Consider the following 26,140-nt stretch of genomic DNA (forward strand, 5'->3'; position numbering starts at 1 on the left):
GAAGTAGGGAGGTCATGTTTAGTCTTAAGTATAAAGCAGTCTTCCACATGCCTCACAGCATTGCCCTGCCACAACATTAAGTGGCCCTTATGCACACTGCACACTCCTGCAATGGAACATCCCCTTCCTCTCCTCTGTGCACTCCCTGCACCCTTCAAATCTGCCATGACGATTTCCCCAACTCTCCACAGCAGATAGAGGTGTGGGAAAACGTGGCACACAATGACATTGTTGGATTCGATACATTGTAAGTCACTTTACTCTTCCACCAATTGCCAAAGGGGATGGAGCAGGAGTAAGGCTGCTTGCAAGATGGTGAGGCCAGCCTCCAAAGCAATATAAGGTAAAGGTAAAGGGACCCCTGACCATTAGGTCCAGTCGTGGCTGACTCTGGGGTTGCTGCACTCATTTTGCTTTATTGGCCGAGGGAGCCGGCGTACAGCTTCTGGATCATGTGGCCAGCATGACTGAGCGGCTTCTGGCAAACCAGAGCAGCGCACGGAAACGTTGTTTACCTTCCCGCCAGAGTGGTACCTATTTATCTACTTGCACTTTGACGTGCTTTCGAACTGCTAGGTTGGCAGGAGCAGGGACTGAGCAAGGCTCTGTGGTTTAACCCACAGCTCTACCCGCATCCCCCAAACACTATAAGAAGCCTCTAAATGCTATGGTGAGTGGTAGAGAAGTCACCTAGGAATGCCATTTTCAGCACTATCTCTACAGCCACAGTAACATGTACACTAATTCTAAAGGTTATAAAAGGACTTTGCAAGGAAGTTTACAAAGCCAAAATTCAGATAACCAGAGTTCCAAACATTTATTTGTGAGGGCCCTATTACATGAGGATTCAGTGAGCTGATGTTGTTGTTTTGCATGGAGAGACAACTTTGTGTTAGCAGTGACATCACTCAAACTTCTCTGATTCTTTCGCAGAAAAGTAATAGTTAAATGTTGGTATGTATTTGAAGAAGTGTGCATGCACATGAAAACTTATATGCAGAACAAACTTAGTTGGTCTCTAAGGTGTTACTGGACAATTTTTAATTTTTTTTATTTAGTTAAATGTTGGGTAAGCAAAAATTGAAATCACCCTTAGCTTAACTCTGAGGGTTGTTCTTAGTGACTATTAAAATTTACCTGTGATGCTCAGGCACTGCCAGCCAGCAACGTGCAGTTCGCAAGTGTTAAAATGTGTGAGACTCAAGATTTTCAAATGCTTGGTGTCAGCACAGCATTATAAAATGCCAATGAAACAAAAAGTTTTAAGAAATATTTGTCATACCTGTTAAGAATTAAAAGCAATGATTATTTTGGGCTTGCTTATAAAGCCCGCAGACCACTCATGGGTTGTGACCTACAGGTTAGGAAGCACTTGTTTATAATTTGCACATCAGTCTGTTGTGATTTTTGTCTTGGTAGATGATGGCCCTTACTCAAAAGGGAGCAAAGACTCAGGTGGACTGGACACAGCCCTGGTTTCAAGAAGGCAAAGTATACCAGGTAACTGACATTTTCATTTAGCCATGTATACCTTTTTGAGGTCAGTAAGGTTTCATTCTTAGTTTGGTAACCACCCAAAGTGCTTTGCTGGGTGTGGTAGAGCCGCTTTGCTAACTTTCTGGCAGATGGGTTGCTTATTGGAAGGGACTGGTGCAGTGCTCACGTCCCAGCAGAAGTTGGGTGGGTGCTCCTGACCACGGGCTCACCTGGTAGCTGCAGTCGTAGGTTTTAATTTAAGTATTTCCCACTGTGTCAACACTACATCAGGGTCATAATGGAAAATTAAAATTGCTGCTGCCAGAAATGCATGTATCTTGGGGGGGTATGTTAGGACAGGGATCAATGTTGCTGAGCTCTAATGGGGGCACTTGAGTCCTGGAAGCTGCCTGCAAATGCTAGTTCCTGATGCAGTAAACCATGGTCTGCACCAATGGCGGTAGAGATGTGTTGCTGCACCAAGGTTAGCTCCAAAAATTAAAAGGAGGGAAATTGCATCTGATGAAAAGGCATGCAAGCCCTGCAGCACTCCTGACCTCATAGCCATAGTTAAGAGATGAGACAGCATCAGGCTCAGGTAATTCCTGTAATAATAATCATCATAATCATAATTACAAAGCCAAAAGGAGGAAATGGAAGGAAATGTTGAAGGTGGGGAGGAAGAGGAGAAAAAAGCTATTGAGGAGCACATTCCAACTACTACTCATTTTTATTGTTCCTTCAGTTTTGATTGATCAGTCACATGAGATGCAATATATTCTGTAGCAGCTTGAGCCCGTAATAGTGAAGACTTGTAAAACATGCTCTACTCGTATGCATTACAAGGCTGGAGAGTGATAAATATTTATAGGGGGACCATTATGCAGCACTTATTCGCCTTCATTCATGCATTAATGTCAGATTATCATTTAAATGACACAGGTGTGATATTCTTCGTTCTTCCATTACTGAGTGTCCTTGGGTTTAGGCCCATTTGCAGTCACCTGTGGATACTGTGGCACCTACACCCGTTTGCACCATGGAGAAGTTCAGAGTCATCAATGCAATCCAAAGCAGAAAATGCATAGAAGAGAGAGGAGTGGATCCTGAGCACTTAAATTGACACATAACATTATACAAGAACTAATATACAGCAAGTCTTTTCCTCTTCTAAAACAGACAGCAAGTAATAAGACTTCAAACAAAACAAAACAAAAACAGCCTGGCACACTATCAACCTTATTTTTGGAAACGTGTGCCAAAGATGTTGGGCAACCCTTAGCAGAGACTCACCTAGCCCACCAAACATAGGTAGCTTGGGAAAAATAAAGTAGGAAGGATTGGGGAGTTATTAAGCACTTTGAGCATCTCCATTGTCTGTGATGTTGTTTATAAATGCTGAAATGTATTTTTCACTGTTTTACTTACGAGATGTGCTGGGCAGCATAACAATGTCCAGGGACCTCTTCCTACATTTTCTCCACAGAAGAATTCAGAGGAGTCACTATTGTGGAACTGATTAAAAAAGAAGGAAGCACCCTTGGCTTAACTATATCTGGTGGTACAGATAAAGATGGTAAACCAAGAGTTTCTAACCTGAGACCAGGAGGGCTGGCAGCAAGGTAAACCAATCACATTAACAAGGATAGATTTCATTGTCTTGGGATCATGCATCACCAGGGACCAGCAATTTGTTCAAAGCACTTTTTGCATGTTAGATAGCTAAAGAATAACTTCTTTCAGCCTCACCTCCTAACACAACTTTACTCGTTATGATTCAGTGGGTGCATATTATAAACCCTTTTCTCATTTCCCTGAACCTTCCTTATTAAAAAATAGAGAAAAATGCTTTTGTGCATGGTTATCAAGTAATATCTGCTGTTACTTTCCATATGGAGTTTAAGTTCACATTCCTCATTATGTAGGTAGTTCTCTCTATTTAATAAGCCAGTCAGATGTAATTGCAGATCATGCAAATTTTGAAAAGGGTGCTGGAAAGATGCAATTGAGATGTTTTGTTGCATTTATTGCAGGAGCGACCAGCTAAACGTTGGTGACTACATCAAGTCAGTGAATGGGATTAACCTGACGAAACTTCGCCATGACGAAATCATAAGCCTGTTGAAGAACGTGGGGGAAAGGGTGGTGCTAGAGGTAGAATACGAGCTGCCACTAGCGGGTTAGTACCTCCTGGATGGAGTTACTACTGTAATGTTTCAAGATGTAGGTGGCTTCCCCTCCCCTCCTTGCCTCTTCTACAAAAAATGGTTTCAACCATCAGATCATTCAGCCATCTTGCTCCAGTTAGTCTCCATTGACTGGTGGCAGCAGCAGCTATCTGTAACATTTCAGGCAAAGGTCCCTTCCAGCTTTGTTCTGGGAAATTCTTTTAACTGGAAATGCCAGTGATATGAAACCGGGATCACTTCCAGTGACTAGGTTGGATCCAGAATTCTGGATGCTGTTGCTTGTAAACATTTAGCAATCCTCAAGATTTTACAGGCAGTAGCAGATGGAGAAAACAAACTGTTTCCACCTGTAACTGGTGCTGCAATTCCACTGTCTATGGATATTTGAGTAGATGACCGAGCAGATTCTTATTTACTCACAAACTGAAGCATATGCTCTTGATGGTGTTATTATTACCATTCTTTGCATTAATGGCCCATCTTTGCTCCAAGGAGCTCAAGGTAGCATTTATTTATTTATTTATTTAGGTAATAATTTTTTTATACTGCTTGGTAGTAAAAAACAACAACAAAGCCCCCTCAAAGCAGTTTTAAGTATGACTAGCATCACATTTCCTTTAGGAGTGTTCAATACAGGCAACCTTCCTGGCCCTGTGTGCACCAGCGGAGCATGCATAAGCCTGCCCTCCTGTCCCCCATCCCATTCCACCCCATTCTGCCCTCTTCTGGGTCCAAAATGACCCACGCATCAGTGGTCATATGTCAATTGAATGTGCACAAAATGGTCACTGCCCGTACTTTAACCATGCTTTCTACTTTATAATCAAACTATTCTTTTAGCTGTGAAGATTTGAACATAGTCATCTAGGGTTGCCTGCAGGCTTTTTGCCTAAGATACCTGACAGTCCAGTAACCACTGCCAGCTTCTGAAAGGTGCAATCAGATTTGAAGCTTCCAGGAAAAGGGCAATGGTTTGCTTTAGTACAGTATTATGTATGCATTAAGAGAGCTTGAGGGCAGTCTAGAAGATTGGATCTTGATTTAGCCATATTTTTAATTCTGTTTAATAGCTTCATATACTTAAGGCAAGCATTCTTTTTACCTGCTTCAAAAGCCCCTCATATTGCAAGATTTTTGAATGTGATTAGGCAAATTTTCGTATCTGATGAAGAATGTTTTCTTTTAAAAAAAAAGTATGGCAGGTTTAAGGATGTCAATTCACCCCTTTTCTTCCCTATCTCTAGCCCCGGATAATAGTGCCGGCATCATTCCAAAGACCATTGAAGTCACCCTGTACAAAGAAGGCAACAGTTTTGGATTTGTACTACGAGGTCAGATTCTCTTTGGTTAATGATGATAAAACTACATTGTTGGGACATGTAAAAGTGGGGGCGGGGATAAAGCCAGCTATTCTGTATAAATCAAAATCCTAAGCTAATCATACAGGACAATCTTTGAAGAATGCTGACAAATACAGTTTTGGGGTTCCGTCTTTATTTCAGAGGTTCTTTGGGTTGCATCCATCAAAGTCACATGGTTCACAGAATGACTTCTGCTCAATGCAACAGAATGTCTCCCCTCTGAAAGCCCCTCAGATCTGTTTGCGAGAGTTGGGGTAACCCCCAGATCAGATTTGGGTGTGTGCAGTGGGAGGAGAGGGAAGGAAATTTCCATTTCCATTAGCAGATGCCTTTCCATGCTCATAGTGACTCATTGGACTGAACCCTTTAATAACTGGGGTGCAGAAGGGTTCGTGTCTTCTGCTGTGGTACAGATTTTTCCTATCTCAGCATTACAGCATTTATTTGTGTGTGTTTTTTTGCAAATTTGTTACAGGAGGAGCCCACGAAGATTGGCACAAATCCAGGCCATTAGTACTGACATATGTTAGGCCAGGTGGTCCAGCAGACAGGTAATGTTCACATTTAGCAACGGAGCTTAAACAAATAGGTGTTTTGCCAACCAACCTACCTGAAGCTCCTAGTACAGGGATGATGGGAGTTGTAGTCCCAAAACATCTGGAGGGTGGAGTTTGCCTATGCCTGTCCTAGTAGGTCTGCATACCAGCTGTATATCTAAGTTTGATATCTGGGCGTACTCTCTACATGTCTCTTTTTCTCGACTTTCCCCCAAATGATCACTAGCTAGTGTTTCAAGAGACTGAAAATAGTTTCAGGCCAAATTCAAATACTGATTTCCATGCTTACCACTAATTTGTGCAACTGATTTTAAAAATAGCTGTTATGTATGCTCTAATTGAGGCTGATGGTGGATAGATTGTTGCAAGATCCCTTGTCTCAGCCTTTACCAATATGGTGCCCTCCAACTGTTTTAGATTACAGGTGATGGAGTAATTACTACTACTACTACTATTACTACTACTACTAACAACAACAACAACAACAACAATTTATTTATATGCCGCCCATCTGACTGGGTTGTCCCAGCTACTCTGGGTGGCTTCCAACAAACACAGGAAGACATCAAACATTAAAAACTTCCCTATACAGGGCTGCCTTCGAATGTCTTCTAGAAGTCAGATACTTGTTTATTTCCTTGACATCTGATGGGATGGTGTTCTACCTTGGTCCAAAACAGCTGGAGACCAGTATGGGGATAATTGTTCAAGCAGCAACATCTGTGCCATTAAGTGTACCTGGAAAGGGGGCCACAGAAATATTTGTCTTGGTAAGCTAGTTATGAACTGACTTCCCCACTTACTACATTTGAACGGCTTCCCAATTACACATGCTCCCTGGGCGACTCATAAGAATGAAATCCAACATAATACAAAGCACTAAAGGTAGCAAAGAAACATTGTTCTTTCCGGCAGATGTGCAATAAAAGTAAAAACACAAGCTGTTTGAAAAGCTGGCTTTCTGGTCCACATATGCTTCATTTGGGGGGTCTGTCTGTCCTGGTTTTGGATGTGTTAAGAATTGTGTGCAATTTTCCTGCAGGGAAGGGTCTCTGAAAATTGGGGACAGGCTGCTGAGTGTTGACGGGATTCCCCTTCACAGTGTGAGTCACGCTGACGCATTGAACATCCTTCGCCAGTGCAACCAAGAGGCACTTTTCCAGATTGAGTATGATGTCACCATAATGGGTAAGGGCTTTTGGATTCCCTCGGGGGCGGGCACACAGGCTTTGGCCATGGGGAGGGAGGAATTCATTTGCATTTTCTCCTCACCCAGTGCAGAATATACTGATCTGTAGGTAGTGAAAATTTAAAAGTTTAAAATTACCACAGCGGCCAAGAGGAATGGGCTAAAACTTTGTAGTTTTTTAAAGCAAGCTTAGGATAGATAATTGAGTTTGGAGGTGTGCTCCTGGAGGCATACAGAAAATCTAAACTAGGTATTCTTTCTAAGGGACATTCAGTACCATTCCCAAGTTCTGCTTCCCAAATTTCATGCACCAGTTTTCTTAAGCAACAAGTGCATAGGCTGAGACAAGTTAGCTGATCGTTATCAACATCACAAATTAATACAAAATGATGGAGTTGCAGACAAGTACTTTGCTGCAAATGTTACAGTTACTACTGAGAAAGAGCAGTGAAACAATGGATTGTCTTCTTTAGGAAAGCTGTGGGGTGTTTTGCAGAAGACATATAGACTTGGAGGTGGTTATAGACACAGAAAGATTGGCTCTGATGGAATGAACCCTGATGTCATTATGAAACATGGCTTGATGTTTACTGTATAGCAGAGAGTGTAAATTTCCCCCAGAAATTTAAACCTATTAAGCCTTCCATTGTATGTTAGGGGCAGGTGACTCAGCTGAACAAAGAGAACATAAGCCAAGCTTGCTGGATCAGGGCAATGATTTAGTCCAGCATCCTGTTCTCACAGTGGCCGACTAAATACCTGAGGGAAACGCAGTGCCCAATGCATAAAGGTCCCAAATAAAGTAAAAAATGACTTGAAAAATAGAAAATTATGCTCTTTGGCACATGAACATTAAACTATTGCGGGGTAAAGGAGAGCAGATAACCTGCCAGGTGAGTATTCCAGAAAGGAAGATCTAGTCTCCTGTCCCCATATCCTTAAATCACCTGAAATGCCAGTAAATGCAAGAAAATATTTGTTTCTAGGTTTTAATATATGCCTTCATTCAGATCACATTCTTCCATCTATGTTCAAAGAAGAAGAAAAAGGAAAGTGCTTTGTGTTCTCATGCTTTGTATTCACAGACCGAACAATATAATTGAAACATTCATTTATAAATCGTTATCTATAGTCATCTGCCGCTTATCTTGTTAGCAAAGGAGAAATATGGGAGTAGAGAATATGCAGAAATTGGCTATAGGAGGGAGCATAAACAAGGGATTTTATGGTGTCCTTACGAAAGGATGTGTTCCCCTCTCTCTGGCAAAATTGTTCACAGACAAGAATATAAAGTAGTGCCTACTAAAATCGATGGGGTGCTTGAGACTTGCCTGAACTTAAACCTGCTGCTAGCCCCTTATGGACCCTGTTTCCCACCTTGCACAGCCTGTATGTTTTCTCTTCTCCTGGTTTTCCTAATGCTAGAACACATACGTTCAAAAGACCCTCAGTGTTCGCGTCTCTGGCTTCAGAGCTGGACGTCAAAAACTAAAAATTGAATCTAGCTGTGATGAAGTTACAGTAAATTTTAGACTCTGAACTTCATAATCTTACCCTCTTTAGATCTGCATTACTTCAAAACGTGGCAATGTTAGCTGACAGGGGGTGTCTTCCTCCTCCTGCTCATTCTGCTGGGTTGGGGACTGAACTTGTGCCAGAAAGTCCTGCGCTGACACGACTTCAGTGGTTCCTAATCTCTTCCTGGTGTACGTCGTAACCAGAAGGAGCTAAAGCCCCTTGCTGATGCTCAATGAGAGAGGCAGATTTGTCTTATTTGTGGCTGTTCCCTGAGTAGGAGACAGGCAGTGGTGGCCTGGCCTGAGCAGAAGAGGAACCCTGCTTGATTTGTATTGTAGGTCACTGCTTCTGCCGGAGATGCAGGAGCCCAATGCAAAGTGTTTTTTAGGCACCACATCTATTCAAGCCTTTGAATTTCACGGAATTTGTGTAGGAGGCATGTAGCTGCTGTGTGGCAAATTAGAGCAGTTCATGCCAGAAAATACGGAACAGAATGTGCAGATGATGGGTTTAAGGGTTACTGCTGAGTCCAAAGCTGTGCTGGCTGCAGAAGCGTGGTGAACTGTCGCAGAGTGCAATGCCTCTCGGGGGTGGGGGGAACAGACTGGACTGCCTATTTTTAAAGCCTTTCCCCCTGCACTTCTCATTGTAAACCAAGGAACCACATCACCCTGTTTAAGCTCTGGAGCAGAGAAAGGTGGGCGGAGGGAGGGGAGAGAATGGTACCCGGTTATAGTTTCGTTTTAGTAAATTCTGCATTTCAGAATGCTTCGAGTTGTGCCTAGGGACTGTGGAACGGCTCCCCACCCCCCAAATTGAACACTGTCAATGTGCAGCTAGATTGTGTGTGTATATATAAAATTATTGGAGAAGCTTTTAGATATTTTGTCATGCAATATATTCCAAACTTGGAGGGGGGGGTCAGAACTAAGCAATTTTTGACCTTTTAATGGAGATAACAGCATTACTCTAACCCAGAGCTTTCCATACTTTTCATGCTGGTGACACACCTTTTAGACACGCATCATTTTGCATCACAGTAATTCAGTTTTACTATCCAGCCGGAAGTTAAACTAACACCTTTCCAGCCCCAAGAGGAGTGTGAGGAGCATTCACACGACACACCTACACACTGCAGCCGACACACTTAACATGTCGCAACACACAGTTTGGGAAGCCCTGCTCTAACCAAAAGCAAGGACCAATTGATAACTCAGATAACTCGGATTACGTGTCCTTGACAGTGGCGTAGCGTGGGTTGTCAGCACCCGGGGCAAGGCAAGTAATTTGCGCCCCCTAACCCGTGGATTTGCGCCCCCTAACCCGTGGATTTGCCCTAACCCCAGATGTTGCGCCCGGTGCGGCTGGCCCCCCCTGCACCCCCCACGCTACGCCACTGGTCCTTGAGTTCATGTGCAGATTTCTGATCATCAGAGAAGGCAGGAGAAAGCAGGCCCATGCAGAGCTTGTCTGAGGCCCGGGGTGGGAATCTGCTTCTTGGCATGACAGTGTATGTCTGGCAGGCCCCTGGTGGATCACCCTCCCCCTCAGACAGCTTTGCCTTCTGAGGCCTGGGGCAGGTGTACCCGGCTGCCCCCGCTCCCTGCACAGGCCTGAAATAAAGGAACTTAACCCTTTCTCCCCTACTACAGTCCTGAGTGGTCACATTAAGTACTACCTCATAACAGTTTTTTTAAAAAGCCTGCAGGCTTTGGGGGAGGTGTGTACAGTGGTACCTCGGGTTACAAACACTTGGGGTTACAAATTCCACTAACCCAGAAGTAGTAACTCAGGTTGAGAACATTACCTCAGGATGAGAACGGAAATTGCGTGGCAGCAGCAGCAGGAGGCCCCATTAGCTAAAGCGTGCCTCAGGTTAAGAACAGTTTTGGGTTAAGAACGGAGCTCCAGAACGAATTAAGTTCGTAACCCGAGGTACCACTGTAACATTATTTTCTTGAGCTTTCAAAACTGGTCACACACAGAAAAAAATACACAGCATCACACTACATCTAGGTCACTGTGTGTTAAACTGGACTGGAGCACATCATGGTGTAAGTAGGAGAGGACCATGTTTTGCTTGGTTCCTCCTTTGAGGGGGTAGGAAATACTACATATGTAAAACTAGCATGTCACAAAGAAGGCTAGGTGAGACCTCTTCTCCTTGATGTGTGGTGGAGCAGTATTTGATCATGCATTCCCACTTACACGTTCTGATGTGCTGCAGTCAAGTATTACCCAGATTATAAGTTGTTTGTCTACGCCTTAGGCCCTGATATAGTGGCCATGTGTCCTAATTTACAGAGCCCAGTTCTCTATTTGAAGGGTTGTCCACTTTAAAAATAAAGAGGCAAAGGAAGTGAGAGCAGGAACCTGGAGTTTGCCCATTGACAGTTGGTTACCTGCATAGCAGACTGAGCAGGCATGTAGGTCACAGCCTTCCACACTGTGGTGAGATGTATCATGTTTCTATTTTAAATTATAGAAATTGTTTCTAAATTTGCCTCTGTACATATAAATAAGCACATGCAAATTGGCACCCAGCCTGCATTGTAGTTTGTGCAGCGCATCATTGTCTTTGGGTTCTTAATTGCCAATCTGTCCAGCAGACCTTCATCTCGTATCTACAAGGGGGAAACTCCCCAGCCCCACAGTGCAGATCAATAAAGTACAGGTGTGGCAATTCAGCCCAGCTTCTGAACTTGGGATTTCTGCTTCCAGAATCTGTGTTGCCTCACATCAAAATGTAGAACATGCATCTCCACCCAAGAGGCCGTGATTTAAAGCTGACTTTCCTTCACCTTCCTGGTGCCCTCCAGGCAGTTTTGGACTACACCTCCCATCATTCTCTGCCAACACAGCCATGCTGACATGGGCAGTTGGGACTTGTAGTCCCAAGCATCTGGAGGGCACCAGGTCATCAAAGGCCAGAGTCGTTCTGCTTGCCAGTTTTCCAACTGAAACTCAGATGTGATTTGCAGTAGCTCCTCAATGATACCTGGAGTTGGAAAAAGAAAAAAAAAGCACTGCAGAATATAGAGCAAATACGCATTGACAGAAATGAGCAAAAAAATATTTTGCAGATTGCAAACAACTGACATAAGAATAGTCTTTCGAGACATCGGTCTAATTCATGTTTACTGCATATGGTTGGGTGATGCTGATAGGAGCTGGCTTATTGAAGTAAAGCGCATCAGAGTGAATATTTCCTTGCTTTTCTGCCTTGTAGGCACATATATTTCTTTGGGTTTGCTTGCTTCTTTATATCCGCCAACATGTATTCCCTTATTGTGACACTTTTATTCCTGAAGTTTTCTGTCCGGGGTGATGGTGGGGTTAGATGCCTCATGCTTCCAAGCTTTTGTTCGTAACACAAGAGCTCTTGACATATTTTGAACGGGACAGAAAAAGGGTTTCCCGTGAAGGAAAACTTTTTCTTCCCTACTAGAAATTCTGGGTTGTACAAATTTCATGGATAATTTGGGGGATTCTGATCTGCAGAGCTGGTGCCATAGCTGGCAAAGCTCTTTGAAGAAGGACCAAAGGAGGCTTACAGCCTTCAAATTTAAAACAGAACTCTTACCCCAGATTTGTTCCAATTTCCTTTTCATTTGACTTTTCCCAGTATATCTGAAGGGTGCATACCTGCTTCTCTCTCCTAGCTCCTATGTGTCCACCCCTCAGTGGACACAAATTAAGTACTTAGTTTTAAACCAGTCACTCAACTGATAGCTCCTAATCCATATATTAAAAGGTGAAATGAAAAGCTTCCCAGCCGTTACTTTGAGAATTAAAGTGAGAGACGGCTCCTGGTGTGTCTTTGATCTGGGAACACAAATGTTCAGCTAACCAAGTAATCCTTCCTATACTTGAGTGAGAAAGCTACATGTTGATATTTTCCCAAATGGAGAATGCTGCCATTTGTCAAGGATCTCCAAAGTGTTTTGTGGCGGTGGAATAATGGGGCATGTTCACATTACTGCCTTAGAGCACAGTGATGTTGTTCCTCCCTCTCCCAATGCATTTCCTAGTTATTCAACATCAGCACAGCTTCATTGGTGTCAGATTTGTTTCTGTTTGTGTACACACCAGGAGGCATTGATGGGCAGGGATGTTGTTGCCCCATGAAAAGGTGTGCATGCCATACTTCACATGCCCTCTGTCATGTTGCATGAATCTGGTCCTTCCATCAGAAGCCTAATTTTTGGCAGTGGGTGATCAGTTATGCTGAGCAACTGGGTTGTACCTTGCAATGGATTGTATGGCGCATCTCCTGTGTTTATATGTATCCTCTGCCCATACCACATGCATCTGGTATAATATTGGTTCGTTTTGTGAATTTCAAGGGTCATGTAATGGAGGCATTACATGATCCTGTCTAAGGCGCAGAAGAGACATGGAAATCTGAATCCTCCCACAGAAATCTGAGCCCTCCAACCCACGTCAACATCAGCTTTAGCTGGAGCTCCAAAACAAGAAGTGAGGTGACTGAGAGAAAAGTAGGAAACTTTATGTTTTGGGGTAGCAGACAAATGTCAATAAATATTATAAGTGTGCAGTGATGAAAGGGCTTTAGGGAAGTAAAGCCAAGAAGGATTTATCTCCTCTCAGCTGGGTGCCCCTACTTTTTCCTTAGGTAGGCTGCGTTCTCTCTTCCTCTCCCACCTCACTTCCCACATGATTGCAGTAGGATTTAGTGCTGTCATGTCTACCTTGGCCTTTAGAGAAGCACGGGGAGGAATGGCAGCTTGTTGTCTTAAGTTGTTTGGTGGAGCAACAGAATCAAACATGAAGGATGCGGAAGTTTGCAGTATCCTTTCCAAGAGAACTTTATTATTTTACATAATAAACAGGTTGGGCATAGGAGGGATATCCTCCTATTGTTTGCTTTGATTTGGCGGTAAAATGTGGGTTTTCCTCGGGAAAGTGCCAGAAGAAACAAAAAACAACCACCATTTGGGCACGGAACTCCAAATCCCAAAACTCTGCCTGCACATGCAGCACAAAGGGAAGTTCAGAGGAGCCCTTTAACACACCAGCGGACAATCAGAGATTCATTGCTTTCACATTAGATCTCCGGAGACTGAACTGGATATATGTGAGGGGTGTCTGAACTGCTTGTCCAGCTAAAGGGAATGCCCTGTCTGTTTTGGGGACCTGCAGAAATAGTCGTGCTGAATGTCACACAGCAGGACTCCCCTCCCTCAGCTAACCTTCAAGCTGAGTTGGCAATGAGAATCTCACCTAGGTGACAAGGTTCATGTCAAGTGGTGTTGCTCAAGACCAGAGATAAGGGACCTGGACCGGTATGCCCTCCATTCTCCATGCCAATTCCAAACATGCACTTGTTTGTTGCGTCTTCCTGCAGATCTTTAAGCATCTTTAATAAAGCACACCAAATACACTTCTCAGAGTCTTTGCTTGGGAGTGGGGTTGTGCGTGTGCAAAACTACATCACAGCAGTCCATCACGAGGCCATGGGGAAATGATTGATATTGGAGAAACATTAAACAGATCTCTTTTCCCAGCTCCCCATTCTTCTTCTTGTTGAAAGCTGGGTGACCTTTAGGGGCAAAGTATATTTCTGTCAGAGTGGTTTGATCTTCCTTTGACCCTCTTTTGCCGCTCCTAGTATGTTTCTGCTGCAACTGTTCATCTGCTGCTTTTCCTGTTTGTAATTTGCAGGCAGACCCCTACCCTTCCTAATGGTGCTGAGAGGCCAAATTCATTGCTTGTAAAGCATTTTGCAATTCTTACGGTGTAGTCAATACAATCGTGCAAGATATTATTACCCTTTCAGGGCTAGCTTCCTTTTATTGATTATTTCTACATGAATTATAAAAGCTGCTGCTATGGTGGGGTGGACAGTTGGGGGGGGGTCAGCTGTACATCTCTGCCCTTAGCTCAGCAGTAAGAGATGTCAAGCTCTTGATCGTTCACAGTGCCATATTTAAGCAGACCACTGTGCCTGAAAATAGTTGGCTGAAGCTTTTCAGTAAGAATTGCATGGACAATATGTTAATATGATGTAGCTTAGCTGTGGCTTCTCCTGCTTCCTTCCAGTGTTCCTGTGTTGGAATGCACCATTTAAGAGTTCATGGGGTCTATTTAGAGTCTGTTACTTCCCACTGGCCTGTCCGCACTGATGGATTTATGTACTGCCAGTAGATCTTGAAGTCCCTGCCCTAACACCATTGCTCCACCTTCCTCACCCCAAATAAGCAAACTGATACAGACTTAACTCAATTTGCCTTTAAAACAACAACAACAATTTCAAAATAGTACTGACAATACACCTTGCTTCTGCTGACTGGACCCTAATTTGAGCCAAGTCAGAGATGTGTCTTCTGTAAGTTCAGAACTCTATATTTAAATCTGGCACAGAACTTACCCCACTCTGTGACCTCATTCAGACATCACAGTTAACCATGGTTTCCTTCACTGGGAATGAGCCATGGCAAGCCTCATGGCAAGCCTTATGCTCACACAGCCAGCTCTCTCCTTTCTTCTTCTCCTTCTCCTGTGAGGTGTTAATACAAACCACAGTTCCCCATGACATCCAAACTCAGGGAATTCATTCAACCTCTACTTAGGGAACAAACCAGGATATGAAACTGTGGTTTAGCCCTGGCTCATTTTTGCTTGGTCACATAGTGGCAACTCACGGTTTCCCATTATGTCTGACTTCTGATGGCCTCTCCCCTAATACAATACAGTGTGTGATGCCATTGCCTTGTGCTCGACACTGCCCTGGTGCTGACAGCTGATTGTGCTGGGGGAGCAGGCAGGAAGTAAACAGCGTTATTGTAGCCTGATTCTGGCGATTGGTTCCTCTACTCTGACTGTCAATAGCTCTCAGAGGTCTCAGGCAGACGTGTTTTCCAGTCCTGAATAAACCAGAAATGCTAAAGATAGAACTCTGGGCCTCCTGCATGGGAAGCATCTGCTCCCTTCTAAACGATAGACCTTTCCCTAAACTATACTAGACGTTAGCAGGAGAAACAAAAAAAAAAATTTCTTCCAGTAGCACCTTAAAGACCAACTAAGTTAGTTCTTGGTATGAGCTTGTCGGAATCAAGCCTTCAGTTCAGAGGAATTGGCCACTCTCCAGGTGCCCGGCTTGGATTCCTTGTTGATCTTCCCCGTCTCGGCTCCCGGCAAGACAAGGCCAGATCTCTATCGGCCGATCCTTCTCAAACGTGAGAAGAACACAACCATTCCTCCCCCCCTTTCCCCAGGGAGGGGAGAGAGACAGACAGAAATATATTTACATGCCTTTATTTCTGTCTTTCCAGCAGTGCAGAGAAAACATGTCTGCACTCTCTTTACATCAACAGCAGAGAGAGAATAACTCCACCCATGTACTTCCAGTACAGGGTTATGTGCCACTCTGAGCTAACATCCGGTGCTCAGTGCACATAATAGACTGTTCCTTGTTCCCACGGTACAGTCCCAAAACATCAACATCCTGTTTGGCTTTCCAGCCATCTGGAGCACTCAGCTGCAGCATTGCTCCTTTTTCGTAACAGAGCTTTCGTGTGCATGCACACTTCTTCAGATATGAAGAAGTGTGCATGCACACGAAAGCTCATACCAAGAACTAACTTAGTTGGTCTTTAAGGTGCTACTGGAAGAAAATTTTTTTTTGTTTTGACTATGGCAGACCAACACGGCTACCTATCTGTAACGTTAGCAGGAGAAAAAGACATGGAGAAGAGCAGCAGCTCGATGGCACCTGGTTCTGCCCTCAGTGAGTTCTGCCCCCATTTGGATGGGTGATCTCTGCTCAGCATTGCACATGGGAGTCAGAGCCAGAGGAAGAATAGCCGCCTGTTCACTTTACCTGATGTCAGCAGCGTGTGGTGTCTGATACTCCTGGCTCTTGGCAATGTTGCTAACGCAAACGTTGCCAATCAGTCTGGATCTTCTGGCTGGGGGAAATGAAAGCATCTGACGCCTTTAGGTTTGTTGCATATCTTTCTATATTCCTCCCTAGAGCTAACACTTCTCTTTTTTTAGTTCCCTCTTAGCTTTTCAGTGCAAGCTGAAATTTTAAAATGAGACTTGAATTGGTGCTGTTTTTATTTATCCGGCATCTTTTAAACAAGACAGCTTGCAGCATTTTAAATAAATTTGGGGCCTTTCCAGGCAACCAATAAAAACCCCTCCATACTTGTTTACAGTCACACCAGTGATTGCTTTGGGTTGGGTGCTAGTGGTGGAAGATCTTGCAGTGAATTAAGTAGGGTTGCAGTCTGGAAGGAGATTATAGCCCCCCTGCAGGGCTGATATTTGCATTTTTTATTATTATTAAACAGCAGAAGTAAGTGCTGAAACATCAGAGTGGGGAACTACAAAATTCATTCAAAGCATTGGAAGAATGGTAGGGAAGCCAAAGGAAATTCACAAAACAGTGAACCAATGCAAAAGGGGAGGGAGGTAGCATGAAGAACTTAACTCAAGCCCTCCTGGATCAGTCTAAAGACCTTCCTAATCCCCCAATCTGTTTTCATAACGGCCAACCAGATGCCTGTGAAAAGCCTACAAGCAGGACATAAGCACAATGGCACTTTACTGCATTGCAGACCGTAGACAATAGGGGCCCATGGCACACATGTCCCCGTGTCATTCACAACCGTGATTGAAGTGCTGGAGGCAGGGGGAGAATGCCACGTTCTCAACAGCCAAAAATATGCAGGTTTTGGGTGATGAGAAAATGTGGCTTTCCTGCAGTGCCAACATTGTGGTGGGGAAGTTGCCTGGATCCCCTGAAAACAGCTGAGCACCAGCTGTGCCTTTATTGCTCAAGACAATATTCTGGGAAGGCCCCTAGAAGAGGCAGCAGGGCCTGACCATGCAATGCTTGTCTGATATACGGATGAGGTTGGGGTTTTTTTTGTTTGTTTTGCTAATTATTAAAAAGCTAGCTTAGCTCTGTAGTTGTCATGAATAACACCTTAATTGCATGGCTGCCATTTCCCCTCCCCTCCGCCCCCGTAATAAACTCTTCCGTATTACAGAAGCAACATAGATGCATCTTATGCCTTTTGAACTATATTTGTAAGGTACACAGCAAAATTGTGCCTAATGAGCAGTAGTTACCATGCTCTAAGCTCTGTATATTTTGTATATGTACTCACTGATCCATATGACATGGAACCTGGAACATGAGACAAAGTAAAGGGCGCCTGTTAGTATGTAGGACAGGGATGTCCAACAGGTCGATCGCAATCTACTAGTAGATCCCCGGGAGGTTTTGGTAGATCGCGGTTGATCGCTGGGTCCTTTTCCTTAGCATTGGTAAAATAGAATACACCCCCACCCCCTCACCCAGCTCTGCATTGTTGCACGATCTGCAGAACGGAAGACGGGGTTTACTTGGTGAGGTTGTTTGTTTCCCCAGCAATCTGTTGGTGAGTGGTTGTTCCCCTTTCTCCCTTGATCTTAGGCTTGAATTCTCAAAAACTGGGGCTTTCCTTCTCCCTAAGAAAAGTTCAACAACTTTCCCCTGTACCCTAACAAAATGGGGCTTCCCTTCCTTAAAAAAGCTCAGAAAAGGGGGTAGATCACTGCCAGTTTTAAATTCTGTGAGTAGATCACAGTCTCTTGGGAGTTGGCCACCCCTGATGTAGGATGTAGTTTTGAGACGCATTAGCCCAGGGATGGAGGACCTCAGGCCTGGGGGCCAAATGCGGCCCTTCAGGCATCTTTATCTGGCCCTCTGGATTCTCCCCAAGCTGCACCCCTTACTGGTCCTGCTTTGCACCCTCCTGGAGTTCTATTTTAACCTGATTGGAAAATGTCATTGAACTCTGATAATGCCTCCTGCTCACCTGGATGGAGGATACAGAGCGGGGAGTGCAAGTGAGTAGAAACAAGCCTACTGTGCAAAGGTAACGCTTTCCTTCTTTGCTCTGCCCATGTTGTCTCTGGCCCAGCCTACAACTGCCCAGAAGGAAATGTGGTGGAATGAAGTTCTCCATCCCTGGCTGGGACGTAGGGACCAATGGAGCTCTGAATCTAACAGGTGCAGCACACCCTGCAAATGGGCACAGACTTTTAACACCCTAATTCCAATGTCAAGGATCACTTTCTGAACTCCTACATACTCGTTGCTGCGCAGTGGCTGCCGAAAGCTGTGCTGTATCTCCTGTCTCCTGTACTCATTTCTTCTACAATCACCCGACTGAATAGTTTGCTCTTTTGGTTAAACAATAATAACTTACAAAACATTGTTGGCAGGCAATATGTCATTGACAAAACGGTTCAAGACATAGCTGCAGTGTGACGAAATGCCAGGCTGTGGGCACTGCATGGTGCCTGAGGTTTCCCACGCGTGCATTTACATGGATATGTGCCCTAATGATAGGAGTCACTCAGGTGAGGTTTAACTCTTATAACCCATGAAGGGAAGCGGCTGGACCCTGAGGAAGGGCAATGCTAGCAACTCTCACTGCAAACATTTTCACAAAGCATCTGCGGGGGGGGGGGGGGTGTACCAAAAAACAGGGACCGGCTGTCCTTGATGAACAAAGTCTGTATATACCAGCATTTTATCAGAATGGAAAGGAAATAGGCATGGTGGTGTGGGAGTGAAAAGCCTTGCTCTGACTCATCAAGAAGCAAAGAAGGGACTGCAGGATTTCCTTGAATTGATTCCATCAGCTTTTCCTTTGAAGTGACAGAACAGGTTAATATAGCACTTGCTGGCCTCTGTGTATCTGAGGTGCTCTGAACTTCCTGATTGCAGGCTATGTGGTGATTCATTCATTTTTTATCTTTTTAATGAATACTACTGCTTTGTGATGAGTTTCTCCTGCCTTGAGGGGAAGAGGTTTTATGTTTCTAGGCTGATAGGTATTTCCTGTCTTGGGGGTGTTCCTTTATCTGCCCCCTAACTACCTTCATGTTAAAAAAAAAGCAATTTCCTGTATTATTGAAAGGTATTGGATACTGATGTGTGCCAAGTCATCTGTCCTTTGATTTCTAAACATGCACTTATTGAATAAGTTCCCACCTAAGGTGGTAAAAGGTTGGCAATGACATACAGTTTCAAGCACATAAATTGAACAGTAATAATTTTGCAGAACAGGGGGATCACAGTTTTATTTTTTCTGCTCACAATAGTTGTTGTTTTTTTAGATTTGCAAATGTGCCCCTTGGCCCAAAGAAGCTGGAGCTTTCTTGAATTCTGAAAGTTTTCCTTTCCTATCTGTTGTCTTATGGAATAGAGTTAATTGCCAAAGAGCTGAGTTACACTTACTAGGTCAAAGCAACAATCACTTTCTGCAAACTTTGCAGCTCATTTGCATGCCAGTGTAAGCTAACTTTACTAAATTTGAGCAGCTGGAAAGCTCAGATCTAAAGTCTTGCAGAGCTTAGTCTGATGCTATCTTTCTAACTGTTCAGCTTTAGCTTAAGTAATACTTAATTAGATCATTTGAAACCAATCTAAACAGGAAATGCCAAGATTACAATTTACAAAGAGAAGAGAATTATGTTTGTATATACAGCTTCAGTCTCAATACTTAATCTCATAATGTGGGGCTTTAAAAATATGTTTTCCTATAGCCTTCATTTAGGAATGTGATCTGAATGAATATTAGATGTTCTTGTTTCTACTTGCATAATAGGTGAAGTAGTGAAATAGAGAAATAAAGAACTATAGGAAAACTTGAAGCTATAAGAGATAGAAAAACATAGAAACAAAGTGGCACAAGGCTTTCGGGGGCCTTGAACTGATGGCGGCGGGGGGGGGGGGGGAGATTGACATCACACATTGACTTGGGGATGTGAGAAAGCACCTGACTTGACCTTGTAATTCGTCCCCCATGCAAAGCTGTTTGCACACCCTAGTGGATGTTATATCTGGCTCCCAGTACATATCTAGATATAGCAACATGGAAGAAATGCTGTTCTGAAATCCCTGTAGCCTTGGTGAACCTGCAATCCAGTCTATGAGTCTTTCTTACAAAGACGTGTGGACAAGCAGTCCAGACTACTGAGCAGGAGCTGATGCTCCTGAGGAACAACCCCACCAACTCTTGAGGGTGCCATGTTCACCTCAGTCCATCTTGCCTGTGATGTCAAGAAGCCACAGGTTGCCAAAGAAATACTGGATTCCAGGCCAGAGCATGACTCCCCAAACCCCACATGTCTTTTTTTTAAAAAAAAAAATAAGAAGCAAAAAATCTACCAAGGAGGGGCAAGACTTGGTTCAGACTTCTGAGCAATACACCAAAATAATAAAGGCTCAGTTTAACTCTAGCAGTTGATCTGTCCTGGAGCTATCCATGGTCCTAGCATCTGGCTAATCCCTTGGCCCTGAACCCTGCTTGCTCCAGCTGCTCTACAGCACCTCCCCTGCAGTTTGTTCAGCTGCTGGTTTCTGCTCCCTGTTACCTTAAGCCTCTCTGCACTGCTCCATCCCATTCTCAGCAGACGTTGTCTTTTCACTGTTGACCTCAAGCCGTCAGGAAAGGACGATGGCAAAGACGGAGGGGTGGAGGGGGACACTGCACTTTGTAGCCTGGCCAGTGTCCTCGTTGGGACGACTTGAGCAGAAGCAACTTGAAATGTGTTTTTTGTTTGTTTGTTTTATAGACACAGTAGCCAATGCTTCAGGTCCTTTGCTAGTGGAAATTGCAAAGACTCCCGGCTCTGCACTAGGAATCACACTAGCAACAAACACCCATCGGAATAAGCAGGTCATAGTCATTGACAAGATCAAGCCAGCCAGTGTGGTAGACAGGTACAAAGCCAAACTCTGTGGGGTCTTCTCCCATGTCTACTTTGTTTCCCCTTTCCTCATACTTTAAATCTTTCCATCTCTTGAAACTAATGGGGCAGCGGAGTGGGGTGGGTGAGTGAGTGGGGTAGGGTGGTATTTGAAAAATGCATCAATATAAGGAGTACTATGTGCCATAAATAAGGAATATCCAGTATATTCAATGGAGCTGGCGTGCTCAACAGCATAGGGGCAGGGTTTTCAAACTGTATCCTGGAGAACCATGGATTTCTGAATGGGATGAATCTGGATAGGCAGGTTTCTCTGAAAGACCAGAGTACCAATTTTCTAACGCTATGTGCAGACACAGGGGTGTGTTTTAGGGCACTAGTTTTCGACCCTTTCAGTTTTGGGACTCACCTTTTAGCCTAAACAAGTCCTTGGGGACCCACCTCATGTTTTTTTAAGCCATATATTTATGTGGTGGACAGTGCACCTGAGGTTAGGCTGCAACTTGGTAGTGGCTCCCAACCCATCAGTTGAAGACCAGCGGTCTAGAATGCTTACTCAGGTAACATAGGACAATGGCAAGGCCCAGCAGACCCAGGCGAATATCCTGTGTATATGCCCCTCATTTCAAGACTGAATATTTGCAAACCACTGACGGACGTCAGAGAGAGTCTTTTGGTACCTTAAAGGCAAACAGCCCCTGCATTTTATTTTTCTCTGAACTCAGTGCTTTTTTTCCTTAAAAAAAGTTTAGACGTACTCTCATTTCCTACTCATATTGAAATACTGCCCCTCAATGAGGCCAAACTTAGATTCACAAAATGTTTAGGGGTATGCGTACCCCTGCGTAAACCCCCCCCCCAAAAAAGCACCATCTGACCTCATTGTTGACACTCCCACTTGCTCAAAAAAAAACCCAAAACCCATGAGTGTATACACACTTTAACTCAGGGTAGCCCTTAATCAGATGCATGAAGTTGACTGCAGTCCATGGAAGCTTATGCCAAAGGACTCTTTCATCTTTCTCTCTTCTATAGCAGTGGTTTTCAGCAGTTCCACCTTGAAAGAACACTTTCTTTCTTTTTTGCTGCAACTGACTGACACAGCTACTGCTCTATAAATTGATATAAGGCCAGCAGTGTAAGACACAAGGGCCAACAGAAGCATGTGACAATGCTGTTGCAAGTGAATTCACCATACCATCTTGTTAAAGATAGCCAAATTCAGTTTGTTGGAGACTGAATAGGCCCTGGTGAATGTGTCTCTATGACCATAACTTTTTTAAAAAATTGGGAGTTTCTGTTTGAGATCCCAGTTGATGCATGGCACAGTGGCTTTCTGGCAAAGACTGAGCTGCCATTAAGTATGTCTTCTTGTACACTTTATTTGGCCCTTTACAGGTGTGTTTTTGTTTTGTGTGGCATAAATAAACACATAATTTGTTGTTCATGTTTCAGGTCTTGTCTCAAAGTATTTTAGTGGGGAATTTGTTTCCCCAGTGCTTCACACTTCTTTACCTTTCCCCCAACCTTTTGGTGATAAATCCCATTTCCCCCAGCCACCCAGCTACCACCCCTTTTGCTATTTTGAATGCTTATTGAAATGTGGTTGTGTGTGTATACAACCCCCGCAGCCTGGGAATGCTCCTCTATAGCCCTTTTAGGCAACAAAATGTTAAACACTATCTAGTACCAGTGTGTGTCATTTCACAAACATTTTGTTTTCCAAAACATTCCTTCTGAAAGGCTGTAAAGGTCCCTATCTCCTATGTTGGAACTTGCCTGCCCTGATCACTCAAACTCTTTTTCAAAGTGCCAAATGGCAAAGAATAAAAGCAAATAAGGAGAAAGTTTAGGTTATTTATTGGCTGGAAAAGACCCTAGGATACTGAAAGATAATTCTCAGACTGTGTCTGACACATGAATGTTTTCGCTTCAGTTCATAGTGAAGGGTAACTTCATTTCGCAGCCAAACCATCTTGATAGCCTTTTGGATGAAATCTCTGTGCTTTCATGTGTGTCCAACCAGATGGATCCAAGGCTGGACCCCTGGCATTCTAAATTTTGACTTCAGCTAAATCCCAACAGAGAACATTGCAGGATGCAAACAGGGCTTGGGTGAGGCGTGTGTGTTTGCGTGAATCAGTTAGGTTGTGAATTGTTGTTGTGGTGACCACAAGTGACTCCTCTGTTTGTTTTGCTCTGTGTCTTCTCCTGCAGGTGTGGGGCCTTGCATGTTGGCGATCACATCCTTTCCATCGATGGCACCAGCACTGAACATTGCTCCTTGCTGGAGGCTACCCAATTGCTAGCTGCAACGTCAGAAAACGTCAAGTTGGAGATACTACCTGCACACCAGAGTAGACTCCCCCTCAAGCCTCCAGACACGGGTGTGTGCCAAGATTGATTGTAAGATATGACACAACACTGCTCCCTCTGGGAACTGGCATGTAATAGCCAAACTGTGTCCGTCTGGCCTTTGCAGAATATCTGTTAGGTTGTGAAGAGTTCCTTGGTTGGCATTGTGATCCCATAGAAACATAATATATTGTGCATTTTTATGGATTTAACTGTTTTATAGGCAGTTTTATTTGTACACTACCTAGGGATTTTCTTTCTTAAGCACTTTATAAATCTTCTAAATGAAAAAATTGGGTAAGGATGCTAAAAGCAGGTAAGAGGTGATTGAAACCTGACCTTTCATTGGATCGTGGATCTTCAAAAAAATATTCATACCCAATCAGCTGGATCCAGATTTAATCTGTCTACAAGCATGAATGACTCTGAATCCAACACAATACTTGTTATTTAAAGACAGTTTTCACGAACTCATATTCATTTAGTCAAACAGGCAGGTAAATATATATCTGGCAGATGTAAAATGAGAGATGTGCTAATATTGACCTTTCAGTAGAGAAACACTGTTCTAACCAAGGCTGATGGCTAAACCAAAGACAGGTTTATGTCCTGTGTGTTCTTATACAGTGAGATATTTATTTATATAACACACTGTATCATAAAAATAAATCACAGTGGTTTAAAAACATAAAGCCAAACAATAAAGTCATAAATTTCTTCTAAAAAAACAAGTTAAAAGCTAAAAGAAATTAACAACAAATATTAATAAACCATTGTAGGGGCTGTACTCTTAACTGCCTGCCTCTTTTCAGCAAACATTTAAAAGATGGCAGAGAAGGTACCCGCTGAATGTCATTACCATCATGGGTGAAGCTGCATTATGAATTAAACCAGGGCTACAACTTTAAATGATAAATCACTTAATTCATATATCTTTTAAAAAAGTTTCCCTGAAAAGATGCTTAGATTAATTCAACAGGCAACTTTTTGAAAATTACTTAAAGAAAGTGTGGGTGGCAACCATCATTTTAGAAGGATTCCCCACCCACCCACCCACCCACCCACCCCATTTCATGCTTTTTCTAAGATGCTCCTACCCCATGTTTCCTGTGCAACATCTAAAAACAAATAATGGATGCTTTTTGTTTCAGAACTATTGTGTTTATTCACATGCAAATTTAATTAACTAAAATGTATGTAAAACTAGATTTATATTTATTTAAGTGAGAGATAGGCCCTTCGTCAAAGTGTATGCCACCTGCATGCTAAAAAAGACTTTGGAATCAGGACCAAAAATTCCTTGACAGGACTAACACTAATAAAAACAACACCCAAAAGCATAAGGCACCAAAAATAGAGTGATACCTAGCTGTTTAGGTATTACTATTATTAAACAAATGCTTTTCTAGATGAGACGGCGTGTCTCAATTCAGTTCTATGTGCATAAAAAGAATTTGTGGGGAAAATAACAAAATGCCAACAAGTTAGCAAGTGTCCAAAATTGAACCCCCTTTGAGCTGGAGGTCCTGGGCTAAATGGCCCCTCCTGCCTGCCCCACCCTCTCTGATTGGCCCTATCCATTGGCTTCTGGTTGGCCACTGTAAGAACAGGATGCCATGTTCTTAACTTTCATCATCCCACACCATTGGCCATTATGGCTGGGTCTGATGGAAGTTGGAAGGCCAGAAACATCTGGAAGGCCACAGGTTCCCTATCCCTGCCCTATGGAAATCCTGGCATTTGGATGTTGTGTCCAAGGTAAAAGTTCACACTTTCCCATTCCTCTTGGCAGTACCACTTCTTTGTGTGCTAGTGGCATACTTCAGAAGTATTGGTTTGACAGTTTATATGTGCAGGTGCTTGCAGACAGCTGGGAACATTATTACAGAAGTTATTTAGAAGTATGGCTTAGTAAAAATGACTATAGTTTCTCTGGCAAAATTCTCAGCGATTTAGGAATAAATTTCCACAAGTCCTGCTTTTCAGCTGATATTGCAGTGAGCAATCTCTCTTAGCTATGGTTAAACTCCAGTTCTTATAACCTTGCACAGTCTGATAACCATCCTTCACGGATGAGATACTCGGCTCTACAAATTGAACTTTCAGAGGCAGCTTAAATGCTGGCAGCGCATGGAGGGCATGGAGTATTTTGGAGGAATAGCACCCCCACGACAAGTGACTCCGCTACATGCCTCTGACCTAAAAAGCCATTTCCCTGCGTGACTTTAAACATCAGCAGTCTATTTTCCCTTCGTCCACTCTCCAGTGGATGCTAAGCTTCTGTGGCCAATTTATAGAAATATAATTGCCTTGAGTCAGGTGTTTGCAAATGTCTCTGCGCTCTTGTTTCTGGTTACACACACAGGCAGTTGCATTCACTATGAAATCAGCAAAAAGAGAAAAACCTCAAGCATTTTTATTTTTCAATGGAATGATGTTGAAGAACACTGTTCCATGTGTGTGTTGAGAGAGCATTCACATGCTCTTCTTTGCTAGTTTTAAAAGTAATGGTGGGGGGATCTTTAACATGGGCAAATAATGTCTGTTGCCATGAACAATATCTTTTAAATTCAGGCATGGTAAAGATTCTTCAATGGCCAACGAGCCAGAGTTGCTGTTTCAGGCCTCAGCTGATAAGCAAGAGAACGGTATTCAGCATGTTGTGTGGCTCAGGGGTGGAGCACATGTCCTAAATGCAGAAGATCTTATTCCTAGCTCCCTCACTTAAAAGGAACATAGGAAGCTACCCTATACATA

At 43.4% G+C, this 26,140-nt stretch overlaps 1 protein-coding gene across 8 annotated transcripts in view; it reads left to right on the top strand.

Moving 5' to 3' along the window:
• GRIP2 (glutamate receptor interacting protein 2) overlaps positions 1-26,140 on the top strand; it is a 364,533-nt gene that overhangs the window by 294,617 nt on the left and 43,776 nt on the right. For 6 of the 8 annotated variants that reach the window (XR_014545297.1, XM_083602688.1, XM_083602685.1 and 3 more), the window contains exons 2-9: positions 1,420-1,500; positions 2,963-3,098; positions 3,510-3,655; positions 4,910-4,996; positions 5,502-5,577; positions 6,626-6,771; positions 20,894-21,041; positions 23,246-23,415. Coding sequence is in view for 7 of the 8 variants with exons in the window: in XM_083602688.1 (XP_083458814.1) it covers positions 1,420-1,500; positions 2,963-3,098; positions 3,510-3,655; positions 4,910-4,996; positions 5,502-5,577; positions 6,626-6,771; positions 20,894-21,041; positions 23,246-23,415 (990 nt within the window). In the remaining variant the exon portion in view is untranslated. The remainder of the gene's footprint in view (positions 1-1,419; positions 1,501-2,962; positions 3,099-3,509; positions 3,656-4,909; positions 4,997-5,501; positions 5,578-6,625; positions 6,772-20,893; positions 21,042-23,245; positions 23,416-26,140) is intronic. The other 2 variants (XM_083602686.1, XM_083602691.1) reach the window with 1 other exon arrangement.

This window comes from Podarcis filfolensis (assembly GCF_964270895.1).
Source record: "Podarcis filfolensis genome assembly, chromosome: 2".
In the NCBI taxonomy this organism is placed as follows: Eukaryota; Metazoa; Chordata; class Lepidosauria; order Squamata; family Lacertidae; genus Podarcis; species Podarcis filfolensis.